General features: G+C 43.6%; 1 protein-coding gene across 1 annotated transcript in view; it reads right to left on the reverse strand.

Moving 5' to 3' along the window:
• Positions 1 to 6,832: 6,832 nt before the first annotated feature.
• The window catches only part of LOC144162555 (receptor-type tyrosine-protein phosphatase kappa-like), a 109,084-nt gene continuing 102,088 nt past the window's right edge, over positions 6,833 to 13,828 (reverse strand). The window contains exons 18-19 of the mRNA XM_077693144.1: positions 8,699 to 8,834; positions 6,833 to 7,012 (exon numbers count right to left, since the gene is read on the reverse strand). Coding sequence (XP_077549270.1) covers positions 6,938 to 7,012; positions 8,699 to 8,834 — 211 coding nt within the window. The 3' untranslated portion in view covers positions 6,833 to 6,937. The remainder of the gene's footprint in view (positions 7,013 to 8,698; positions 8,835 to 13,828) is intronic.

Below are 13,828 nucleotides of genomic sequence, written 5' to 3' on the forward strand. Positions count from 1 at the left end.
TATATATATATATATATATATATATATATATATATATATATATAAATATATATGTATATATATATATAAATATATATATATATATATATTTATATATATATATATATATATATATATATAGAGAGAGAGAGAGAGAGGAAGGTTAACTTACATAGCGGCAACGGGGCTTGCCTTCATCAGAGAGTACAGTTACGTAATTGTACTGCAAAATCATGTAACTGTACTCTAATGAAGGCACGTCCCGTTACCGCTACGTAAGTAAACCTTGTTTGTTATTGTTCTTGCTCTGTATCCGACTCTTTACTTACATTATATATGTATGTATATATAGAAATTACTGGCACGTGTCGCATTAATACGTCGCGTAGTTGCACCTGTGATGTGCGGTTAATTGGAAAACGTGGGGTCTGAGATGAAAGTAGGTATTGAAGGGCTAATCTCAAATCAGTAGCAGGCTATCTGTCAGACTATCAAATCAGTAGCAGGCTATCTACGGGAGACATCGCACAACGTGAAACTTAAGTAATGTTTCGGTAGAACGAGCCCAATTCCATTATAATTGGCGACTTATGTTCCCTATGTATAAGCCTTGTCATTACAAAGATGAAGTCATGATTAAGCGCGTTAGACATGCAGACTTTATTACGACTCTTCTTGCTTGTAGTCCACAAAAAGGGGGCGCTGTATAGTTTTTTGGTGTCCTATATTATAACTGGTACTGATGAGCTATACATGTGGTCGTGCCTTAATTTATCTCAAAAATATTTATTTCATTGTTGGCAAAAAAATCAAGGGCACAGCAAATAACTACTTATGGGTGTTTCAGAGCGGATTGGACTGGAATAACGTCTTTGGGGCCTGCAAATGAAGTTCTATTGCTTGGTCCTTATGACTTGGCCGGAGTCGTCACCACAGATGTAGCCAACCCAACTAGGGGTCCTCCGCTCCCCGTCACAGGGTCGCCGAGTTCCTCCTGCCTGGCAAGTGCCACGATGACTCGCTGGACAGCCTGGAGTGCGGACTGATCAGTATCAGTCCGCACCGCCTCCTCGAAGGCAGGTGGCATCCTTCTTTTGTTTGATTCGTCTCGGTATGCGAGGATTCCACGAAGATGTTCTCGAGTCTTGCTGGAGCTTTGAGACACACCCGATAGGTGCCATCAGGGTATGTCTCCGGGTACATCTTGTGCTTTAGGTAGGGGCTCGGGACCGTCTTTTTTTAGAGTTGCCTATGGAGGAGATCCATCTATAAAGTGCACAATATTAGGAAACTCCGAATGCTGCTTTGCGGTTTTTATCTGTGGAGATCACTTAATATAAGTATTATTGTTATTGTTTTTTACTTAATCAATACTGCACGCCCAGTGAAGGGCCCAAGCTGGAGGGACGTAATTACAAAGCTAGTTATATGAACCAAAGAAGTTCAAGAACATAAAAAGCGCAAAAATGAAGCACATAACTCAAACTACGAATCACAAAGAAAGTTAACGCATTAACAATAGACGTCACAATACATGGTCAATTGAGTCTCTGCTATTTACGAATAATGCTGGTAATTTATTCCATTCGGTTACAGTGCCCAGGGAAAAGGAGAATTTGAAAATCTTAGTTCTAGGATTGAAGGGATTCGGCGTGCCGGTGTCGTGTTCTGCAAGGCGTGAGTGGTTGGATTTATTGTTCTGGTATCATTGACAATTTATTATTCTTGAAGAGATAAATAAATTTTATTTTTTGGATTTTTCCGTCTGAAATCTAAAGTTAGGTTGTCATGATCTCTCAGGAGTTGGGTTGGCGAGTCACTCGAACGGTATTTCGAGTAAATGAACCGAACAGCTTTCGGCTGAATCATCTGAAGTGCATGAATGGTAGTTTTTGTGTAAGGATCCCAGTTTGTGCCGGCATACTCCAATTTAGGTCTTACAGTAGATGTATAGACTTGCATTCTTACCTTGCATGAGCATGTATAAGCTGATGTCTCAAAGACTCAGTTGAAGAAAAGATGACTCACTTATGTTTCAAGTGTGTTTGTTCCAACTAAAAGTATTTGTAATGGTAAGACTCAGGTACTTGATCAGAAACTTCGTTCAAATGTTATCCTGAAAGGTTGTAAGGGAAGGGTAAAGAAACTTGTTATTGGTTATTTCCATTAAAACCTATTTGTTGGCATTTAGGTTCAATTTCCACTAAGTACATCAGCCATCTATGTTACAAAGATTGAAATTCAATACTGTTTTGTCTTGCGGCATGTTATTCTATTAAATATTGCACAATTATCTTCAAACGGCCTTATTTTAACTGGGCCAGTAATTACATCCACAATATTGTTAACATATAGGAGAAACAACAAACGACCTGAGACACTTTCCTGCGGAACACCAGATGACACGGGGAGGGATTGTGAACAGTCCTTCTCAATGCGAACGAATTGCTAGTTGTTACTCAGAAGGTATCCAGTTAATTCTAAATGCAGCAAAAACAGTTGATTGTAATCTATTGATAAGTTTAACTTGAGAAACGCCATCAAAAGCTTTAGAGAAATGTAGAAAAATTGCATTTACTTGGCCCGACTTTGTCCAGAATCGCGGCCAAACTGTGAACAACCGATGCGAATTGCGTTACTCTAGAGAAACCTTTTCTAAAACCATGTTGAACAAAAGAAATCAAATGACGGTCATTTAAAAATTTGTGAATGCAGTTAGCTATAATGTGCTCAATATGTGTACAACCTAATGACCTCATCTAAATTGGCCTGTAATTACCAGGGGTTGCAGGGTCACCTGTTTTAAGGACGGGTACCAAGCGGGCTATTTTCCAGTCAAGAGGTGCAATTCTGGTTGAAAGAGATGCCTGAAAAATTACAACCAGAAATTAAGCCAACATGTCGGCATAGTGACGAAGAAAAGTATTGGACAATTTGTCCGGGCAAGGGGAAGCTTTTGTTTTAAGTTTAAGAAGCAAAGAAACAGCACCAGGTAAATATTTAGGGTCATGATAGGGAGCTGAAGGGAGACAGATTGTAGGCATGGGATGACTCGAGTTAGCAAAAACACTTTGGAAATAAGCAATGAAATGTTCAGCAATATGGAGAAGTTCAACTAGGAACATGCCGCTTTGGCTAAGTAATTTATGGGCTTTTCAGGGGCGAAGCTCCTCTTGCTCGGGCCCTGTCCCGTCTCTCGTTGCAGCTGTATACGACATGGCACATTATTGATGATTGTGGCAGGATCTCCCTAGGGATTGGCCAACCAAAGATTGGCCGAAGAGGTCAAAACGTTCAACACGTTCGTTGCTACCCAACAAGGGGAAGAGGAAGAAAAAGAGGTTGTCGTTCGTCGCCTATGAGCTCAAGACGTATCTCCCCCCAAGTGCTATTCGTTCAATCATGCCTGGATTGTATTTCTGTTAAGTTATATGACGTCATTCCGGTATCCACAATCGAGCAAGAAACTGAGTTTTACTTTCAAAACCCCTTCCCTTCCGCTGCAAAACTTCTACCACGCTCGCTATTAGCCGCTATTTTAAATGAATATTTATCCCAGTATCCTGCTTCTTCTGTGATTTATACCGATGTATCTCAAAATGGCGAGAAAGCTGGAATTGGCATTTCTTCACAATCTTTAGACTGGAGTTATTCGCTGCAAATCCCGGATTACACACCCATTTTAATGGCCGAATGTTTAGCAATAGCTCTCGGTCTAGGCAAAGTACCGCAGCATGTATCAAAAATCATCATATTATTTGATTCGATGGCAGTTATATCGGCGTTAACTTCCTCTTCGGACTCTCCATTGTACCGCACACTATTATTTTTTGTTCCCAGGCACGTGAAGGAGGTACGCTTGTGTTGGGTCCCTGGCCATACGGACATCAGGGGCAACGAGCAAGCGGACCTATTAGCTAATCTCGCCGTCACAGCTCCCATTCAATTCAGAATTCCTAATCTGGCTCTATTTGCATCAGCGAGACTAAGACGATATTGGCATTTAGACGCCACCCGTTCCGATTCACTCTTATCATTTGAAGAGTTCCAACATTTAAAGTACGGGTGGAATGTTCATTTTTGTGGCTCTCGGCAATGCGAGGTGACCTTCACCGAGCTGCGCTGCAGGGTTCCAAGGCTTAATTTCTATCTGTTCAGATCGGAACTTTCACCTACAGAACTATGTGTGCGGTGCCAGGTCCCCGAAACAATCGAACATTTTTTCCTCAACTGTCGCCGTTTCTCAACAGCTAGACAACTGTTTCTGAAGGAGCCGATTGAGCGGTTGGGGTTGACTTTATCGATAACACTTATATTATCTATTGGCGCATCAAAGCTGGGGTTTGCAAGAAGGGATATATATATTTGCATTCAAAATTTTCTCTCTGCCTGAGGTCGTTTGAATTGCTAAGCGGTGCTGATTGATGGATAATTCGGGTTTAATTCACAACTAAGTTTCCTTTTACAGCCTCTTTCCGGAAATTTTGAAGTCCCCACGTTTTTAACCGGTTTAGCCCTGGCCAATCCCCCCTTGTGGGTACGTGCCAAAAAATTTGAGGACATCATCATCATCATCATCAGCTCAAGACACGTACCGGGATTACACGTCCCTGGCCTTGCTCCTGGAGAGCTTGAAAGCTGAATGCAGGGTGGTTCATCCCACTGCCACCTGCCGCCTTTCCCGTGCTCGCACAGATGACGAACGCAATGTGGGGCTCGCGTTGTTGTAGCGGTTGTAAACGTCCATGACCAGGCGTAGGACGAACGTCTTGCCACAGCGCACGTGTATATAATTGCATCAATATGTAAATATGTAACATCATGTATATAAGTGTACATAAAATACCCCTACAACAACGTGTCGAGTCTTTAAATGATGTGCGGGCGAATGTTTCACCCTTTTACCGATAAGCATTGGAGCTCGCTCCTCTCATCAACATTCACTTCGTGGAGATGGCAGAATTTTTTTTACTGGGAAGGATACGCCAAAACGTCTGTGGGGCATTATTGATGAAATCTGGCAAAGACGTTTCAAAGTACAGACGCTTTGAGTTCGGTACTGCAGAATTAAGAGCGATTTGGCTGGCACTATTGGTACCACGGTCAGCCGCTCCTCGTTTTAGCGTTTTGATTTTTGTTTTGATATGCACAAGTTCACGCGTGTTATCCAAGGAGTTCATTTGCGTAGATGCCTTATTTTGTTTGGGATAAAATGTTCAAGGTTGTATACGCAAATGTTTTTGAATTTGTCCCGTAGTTCGACGGCATCAGAACCACAAAAATCGAGATGGCCTAACACTTTCATCCTGCGCCATCGAAATATTTTTGACAGATACAGACTTGGGCCAAGGCCTAGGGGAGTGCACATTTTCAAAAACACAGGAAAGCTCGACCAGTAAATGATCATAAATGCCAATTTTAACATTCACGGTAACATTGAAAATGACACAGTTTAGAAAGGCTAGGTCGAGCAATAGCATTGCTTGATCGGGGAACACGTGTTGGTTGCTTTATGATTTGGTGCATGTCATGGCTTTACATTATATAAAAAAGTAAGACGCGTGAGCGCTTAATCCTGGATTGCAAATAGGATTTTCCCAATCAACGCCAGGTAAGTTAAAATTGCCTGCCAGAAAAATTCTGTCGCGCCGAAATATCCTCATACGGTTATACAAAGCCTTAAGTACTCAGGTGAGAAATCGGGTGGACTATAAACCGCAAAATAAGAAAACATCGCCCCCAACAAGATGCTTGCAAAGTAAGGCTCTCATAATTACTTATCTGATGCAAAGCAGTGCAGTTAATTACAAGTTTTACCAGAACCGCAACACCGCCCTCCCTACACGTTCTGTCATGGCGGCACACTTGATAAGAAGGGGGAAAACAGAATCATCTTCGATAGCACCCCGTAACCAAGTCTTTGTAATAACTACAGCATGTGCGTCAGGCCCAATACGATACCCTGAAGTTGTTCCGATTTATATGCAACACTGCGAGTGTTTATGTTTAAAAGTTGGAGCTGCTTATCCTCAGGGGAACTTGGGAATGCGCTGACTTGGCTGTTCTGAGAACCGCCGAGTTTAATTCGATGGCTTGTGGGATCAACCCATGCGAATGTTTGCTTGTCTACTTAAAGTTTGTTGTGTAAAAGGGATATTTTTTGTCCTTGCATTTTTTTTTTAATTTTTTGTGCTCTGCCAGAGCAGCTTGCACTTGCGCAGTGGTTTTTTCGAGTTACCATTTTGGATAGACACCTCGGTACCCTTATGTTTGTTAGCATTCATTAAAACGTGGCGCTTTCATTGAAATCCTGAAAAATATAATCACTGGCCTTTTTTTCTGGGTTTTACAATCCTTTGTATCCTGCCAACGGACCTGCAAGGGTCATTTAGCTTCTCCTCAAAGATTTCAGTCAGAACTTTGCGTTTCCAATCGGGCTCGGTTTCTCCTGAATCCTCGTTCACTCCACAAACGACCAAGTTTGCGCGTCTGCTTCTATTTTCGAGGTCAGGTATTTTGGCCTGGAGGGAAATGATTTTCTTTTCCAAATGATCTATCCGAGCTGACCATTCTTCCATTTTCGCGAAACGCAAAGCCCACTCACTCATAAGCTTTTGCATGTCTTCCTGTTGAGCTCTAAGTGCCGCGATTTCCGAAGTGTTGTTGTTTTGGCACGAAAGGAGTGATTCCAGCATGTCTTCAACCGTAGGGCTAAGATTCACCTCAAAATCTCCGCACAACACCAACAAGAACACGCAGTACGCATCATACAGAATGCAAATACACTTCTGGGGCGAGAGCAGATCATGTGCTACGAATAAAAGACGATAACACACGCGCAACACACGCAAAGGTAATTCACTTTATTCTCCTTGAGTGGTAGACTAGTAGGTAGCATTTTTTCTCATCTATCAGAGCAGAAAATGTCTTGTTTGAGTGAGGAGTGCATCCAGCGGTGTCACGCGAGGTTACCGTACGTGTGCAAAGAGTCCACACAGGCGAGCGCGACTTCGTAGCAGAAGGCATATTGCTCCTGTAAAAAATCAGAAAAGTCAGAATGGGCCAGTATTGATACGGAAACTAGGGGATGGCATTGTATGATTTTTAAGCTACCGGTTATTTTTGAAGAGGGATGGCTGCATAAAGGTTAAGCACACCAGACATTAAACATTTATTTTTCTAAGTATTTGGGTTGCTTGGAAGAGAGGACGGCTTAATAACAAGTTTGAAGAGAGTGAGGGCTATCAGTAGAGAATGTACGGTACGTCGTTCACAAAGCAGGAGTCAGGCCTTTCACTGATATTGACGTCAGTTTCAAAGCACGTTGAAAAGTATCCTAGATAAAAGTGTTGTAAAAAATGTCAACACTGGGTTTAAGACAATGCCCAAACGTCTTAGGTCGACAATACAAAACAAGAAACTACCCCCGCTTCACTAACCTGCAGACTTGTCAGGATAAGATTCATAGAATTTCTCACAGCCAGAAGACTGAATTGCACGAGCTAAGACTGGGGTAGTTGTAATGTATCCATCGCACGCCCTTTCCTTCATTGCGCACACTACTCACCCATGACAGGTTGTTGCTTAAACACAGTCTATCACATATTTCCCAACTGTTCTGATATTCAATGCCAAAGAGCTCGCGCTTAAACCATCCGTCGGCACTGCTGCCAGAGCCTCGCTGGCGAAACTGAAAAAATTCGACCATTCGGAGACCCAGGTTCGCGTTCTGTCGTCGTCGTTTGGATTCATTCCTCGCCAATGAATTGCGCGCTCGGCTTTGGCCTCTCCCGCTTGGAAATGGGGATTTTCCGCCCTCTCGTGTGCATGCTACGCTATCCCTCGTGGGGGCTTCTGGATTCGCCTAACGACACCGTTTCTATTGGCGTGACAACTCTCACTGGCACTCCGACGAGCGGCGTCTTCGTCTGGAGAGCGCGTTCCAGTGCGTCCAAGGGTGCGTCCAAGTATTCCAGAAAAGTTCACCGAGCGCAATTATCTATACTTCGTTTTATAAATACCGTAGAACGTTGGCAAGGCTAGAAAGGGTGATTTGGCGCTTCCTGGGACGAGGAAAGTAGCGCGCAAGGCTGCTCAATACCATACACTTCCCCATAGTGGGAATGCAATTTCTATAATTATTATTTTCGAGCGTTGTCTAGACAGACAAAGTTAATGTACGCTTATTGCAAGAGGAACTAAGCGATGCGGCCATATGTTTAACCAGAATACTCCGAGACGAGCGCACCTGAAGTTTGATCGGACGAGGCGAATGGTTTCGCCATTCCTGCCTTTCGTTTCAGCCATGTAGGTGCTTTTCCCCAGCGCGTGAATCTGAGCCTCGACGCGAGGATGAGGGGTGAGATGTGCTTGTCTTTTGCTGGGGAATATTTGCGTAGCTTGAACTGCGTTGTGGTACTTTGCGCTTCCTCTTTCCCTCACTAGGCTATACCCCCTCCAAAACGCTGCGCCCGCGTTACCACGCCTCGTCCCGACGAAGCACAGCCTTGCTCTTAAAAAGGGACAGCTGTACAATTTTCATTTCTTGTACAACCTAACGCCACCGGTCAACTATTTTATCTCGAAAGACGCCATTTTGAAGGGCTTTCAGAAAAAAATATATCACGAGTATATTATTCGACACCCAAAGTGGAGTGGCAAGGAAGTGATTGACGGTCACAGCACGATCCCAAAAGCATGTTCTTGGTGCCTCGCTTACCGAGTCGACGATGAATTGAGCACGACTGGCACGCACGTTCTCCACAGCACGGAAGACGTCCAGCTCCTTCTCGAGTTTGAGCTGATCGTAGATTGTCGCCGAGACGCAGTAGAGCCCAGACTCTTGGCATCCGTCACTGGAACGCCCGAAATAACAAAGAACTAGTGACTTACACAACAATACAATACTATAAGAACCAATGAGAAGTCCTCAAGTGAAAGTGAATATATGCACACTGTCTCGTGAGTTATCGGTTTTTGAAAATTGATTACATGAGATGATCAACTCTAAACTCCTTGCCCCCATTCAACCCTGAGATGTGGCGCTCGTCCTGTGCACGACGGGCTTCATAGATAGCGACCCACCCATACTCGGAGATCCCGCATGCCGATTTTCTATCGCTTGTTTGGCTTTTTAGTTTTTTTTTTTACGCGACTACGTCGGCTTGCGCTGTGTTTTCTTCCCCATTTCTCTACTGTGTGCTCGTTTGCTTGGTCGGGTGTCGTTGTTATTTCGTCATTTTTTCGGTTTATTGCGCTCACTCGAATTATCGGGTTCGATCACACGGGCTCAAACGCCTATTGCCCCTTTCACCTCGGCAGAAGATTGAAAATTATTCTGATTTTCGCGGTGCACTTGTACTCTGCCGAAATAAACAAACAAAAAGAAACTGTTCGCCGATTCACCCTGGGGGAAGTGTGCATCTTATGTGTTGTTCGAAAGTGTGCGTAATTACAAGTTTTAGTGACGCGAAATCATTATTTGGCTAGAATGCCGAAAGCACGCAGATGACTGGCGTCCACCGCGCGCACCCACCGGGATAAAGTTCGCTTGAAGTGGCTACACCTGATAACCCTTTCCTAACGGGTTCCCTACGGTTCCACGCTTTTATTAACACGCGTAAGTAGAAATTAATATCATACAAATATTCAGAACGTTTTGTTCTTTAGCAAGAATTATACTTGGCGCGCATGGTTTCTTGTGGTCGAACAAAAAAAACGATGGAGGAAACCCAGTGCCAGAAGGCATCGCCTGTTGATGGAAGGTTCGTAACTTGTTCAAGTGTAAGCACGGTTATCAGTTTAGTAAACGCCGTGCTGTTATTTCGCATAAAACTATGTCCGGCAAAACAGTTGAAAAGCGAGGTATCTGTGTCTGTCGTCTGCGCGTGTAGGAAGCGAGGGAGCCGAGCGGAGACAATTCCGCATCGAGTTTTTAGTCCTTTTCATAGTTGCGAAAGAAGGTGGAGTTGCTGTTACCCTTGAATGATGGAATTGTATCACTTATTGCGAAGGTTGACGAGCTGCTGGGTTGGAAAGGGACCGTTGATACCATACAGAGACAGTGGAAGCTGTGGAGGGCTCGGTATCCGTCTTTAAAAAAAATATGACAAGGCCCTCACTTCTGAAGCTGCCAGCAGGGTGACATTTACATCTCTGGAGTTTAAAGTGCAAACTCTGGACACAACTGCCTCACAGCAAACGGAAGAGTTTGTTTCTTCAGGCCAGCTTAAATGAAACGAGCAATTCAGTACACTGTGCGAACTGGGGATTCAAGGTTTGCCCATGTGTCCAGGTGAGGGCCTGACTGCTCTCATTCGTGACTTGGCTGATAAGCAGAAAATTGTACCCAAAGACGCTGATGTCGAATCTATCCACCCGCTTCCGGCTAAGTGCGACATCATACCGGTTGTTCTTGTTCGTTTTGCATCGTTAGCAATTAAAGCAAAATGAATACCTTGTTTCAAATAGACCAGATCACTCGCCGAACATATGGTGATTGCCGTGATTTTTCTGAACGACAACTAGACCCGCCGGAAAAAGAAGCTTTTTCGGGATGCTCGGCAAAGGGGAAAGGAAAACAAAGTATTGCTGGGTGAAGCATAGAAAATATTCGCGAAGACATCCGAACCCACTTCCCCTGTTGGTGTCTACGTTAGCCTCTATGAAGACCATCTGAATTAAATATGAATACCTTTTTCTTTCCGTGCAGTAACATTGAAGAGTTTTGTAGTTTAAAACTCAAACCAGAGAACACCCCTTTTTCGTTTTGTTTGCACACATTCGTAGTATCAGAAATCACTGGGACGAACTTTTGGCGATTGTGCAAAATGCAGGGGGTGTCGTAGATGTAATATTGCTAACAGAAATAAATATACACTCAGCGCTTCTTTCACTGCTCGCACAGAATAAATATTCATATTTATTGAAATATAAAGTAAGCGGTAGATGTGTACTCGTTTATGTACGCAAAGGAATGCCGGTGGTCTCCTTGGGGCTTGCATTTAGCGCAGCTGAATGCATCGGCTAAACCAGTTGAAATTTTTGTGGTTTAGCCACTTGAAATAGGCCAAACCACTTGAAAACACTTGAAATTATGCTTTCAGCTATGAACAGACCTGCATCCCAAAATACCGATGTTTGTTTATTTGAACGTGAAAGATTTATCCAAACAGTTCTGATGAAGTCTTTTATTTGTTTAGTCGACAATTTTAATCTTGACTGGCGTCCTCGAGGCAGATCGTGGTCGATTATCTGAATATTTAAGCAAAATGGCGTATGAAACCTACGATATCCCTGTCAACAAGGGAAGAGTACGGGGTGACAAATTTGTAACGTCATGTCTTGACCATGTGACCATTAGAGCACCAGTATCTGACGTCCCTGCCTCGGTTATCGAGCAAAAACTGGCCTAATAATATTTAGTTTGTTGTCATGCTTTTTTACTAGAGTCTAAAGGACACATGTTAGTGCGCAGCAGCTGGGTATCCTTGATTTTGAAAAATTTGATAAATCTGTAGTTGATTATGACTGGGAAGGTCTTTACAGAGCGTTACCCTCAAAGACGCCTAAAAAAAGTTCTTGGAAATATTTAAATAACTAATACAAGAGGAAAAAAACCGTGCTAGTCCAGAAGCGAAGTAAATCTTAATGTGCAATTCTTTTATGCAGCATGGTTTCTTACATGATGAGCTTCAGATGGCCTTGGTGAACCGGCTTCATAAAGGTGAGGCTTTCAAGCGATTGCGAATACATGCCAATAGCTATCATGTGTTGTATTGCACCAAACTTAGAAAACCACCTATCTAGTCCAATGAGCAATATTTATGAAAATAATAACGTTGTTTCCGAATCTCAGTTCGGCTTTAGGGCAGGAGACAGTACTACAACGCTTTTAGAAGATTTGTGTGAGATCATATATTCTGCCTTCGATAATAATGACGTCTCTTGTCCTCTTTTCCTAGATGGCAGCAAAACATTCGACTGTGTTTATCACCCAATATTATATGCGAAGCATCTCATGCTCGGGGCAGTGCCCTCCCTCCCTTGTTGTTGTCCGCCCTCCGCACTATACTGCGCATGCGCGTATCTTCAGCCCCGTCTGAGTTTGTCCTGACGTGAGCGCAGTACACTATCAAAAAAAATAGTTAGGCGGCGGAGGGTTTCGATCCCACGATTGTGTGGCCGCAACGGAAGGTACCTGCCGCTCTTCCCGCTTCGCTACAAACCGAGATGGGAGCATGTGCTACGAACGCTTCTTATGTCCTTCATTCATTCAAACTACGTGAAGAAGCTACTGATACAACGAAGGCACGCAAAGCTGAACGTCAACGGAAACGACGAACTGAAAATTTAAAGGAGGATGTTGAATTTCCCGTGGAAAGCCGTGGCCGGAAGCGCCTCGCGCCTTGCACCTAACCAGATAAGATGAAGAAGAGGGCGGGCAGCGGAATAGGAGCGTAAGCACGCAATAAAGAAAGGCGAGAACCAGGAGTTGTTCGATCAGGTAAAGCGGGTGTCGGTTTCTTCGCTGTCTCTACGTTTCTCTACATTTCTCTGTCTCTACAAGGGGCCTCACACTACGTTTCCATTCGTCTCCAATAAATGAAACAACATAACGGAAACACAATGGAACCTACACGGAACTCCCATGGTGCTTCGCATCCTCCTCACGGTTCCCCGCGGGAAGATGGTGTAATTTTAATTCAAAAAGTTCCACTTTTAGGTTTTCGGGGCCATTTCTTCAGCTTTTAATGAACTACATCCATATACGGACGGAAATAGTGCGTGTGAACAATGTGTAGACTTTCCAAGTTTTTTTTGAAATCAGGAGTGCTACAAAGGGGTCTATTTTATCGCCATTGCTAATTAACCTGTCTTTTAAAGGTTTGTGTTTTGTCACAACAAAGAGTCGCCTGTTGGAATATGCAAGTGACACCGTTCTTGTGTTTATTCACTCTCTTTAAAATTCAGTGATGCACTACCTTCAAGCAGATGCAAATCGTGGTTAGGGACTGGTATTCTTATAACTCTATTTGCACAAACCAACAAACGACAAAATATTTATATTTCTGGAATCCTCACAAAAACAAAGGCAAAAGACTGGTCCAGGCAGCCGTGTCGACACTTGCCCTAATCACAATTTAAACGCACCACAGACACTTCGGCCCGTCATCATTTTGCCGGAGGAACGATGCTCACACGCACCGACAGTGGAAGCTGCAGCTGAGAACGTGACGACCACTTTGGCATCACTGCGGGTGAGGCGTCACCGTCGCCTACATAAACCGAACAGCGAAAAAAGTAGACACCTCAGACTGGTTCAGGCAGCCGTGTCGAGACATGCCCTGATCACAATTTGAACGCACCGTAGATGGGTTTAGGGTTGCTACTCGTCTTTCTATTTGATACTGTTGTGGCGGCTGCCGGACTTGTATGATGCTCTGATCGATTTTTGTGCATTTTGCTATTCAAATGGCTACGAGAAAGTGTGATGTTCCGTCTGATGTGGTTAAGGGCTTTGGGAAAAAAGCCCCTGGCAGTATAAAAGAAAAAAACCAAGATACTAGTTGAGACGACTACAAAGTTCGTCGATGCATTGATTGACCTAAGATGTGAGCTAAAGAAGGTTGACTCGTCGGGCACTTTCATCCAGGACGAAATTACGTCTGTGAAAGCTTCCATGCGGTTCATAAACGAACGTTTTGAAGAATTTAGGGCAGACATCAAGGGCGTCCGCCAGAAACTCACGGAAGCAAAAAAAGAGACTCTAGAGTTGCAGAAAGAAATCACAAGCGTTGCTAGACAACCTAACGAAGTAAAAATGGAGCTAGTGGAACTGAAACAGTAC

Source organism: Haemaphysalis longicornis, unplaced genomic scaffold (assembly GCF_048455015.1).
Source record: "Haemaphysalis longicornis isolate Haplotype H1 unplaced genomic scaffold, Haemaphysalis longicornis Haplotype H1 scaffold_12, whole genome shotgun sequence".
NCBI lineage: Eukaryota > Metazoa > Arthropoda > Arachnida > Ixodida > Ixodidae > Haemaphysalis > Haemaphysalis longicornis.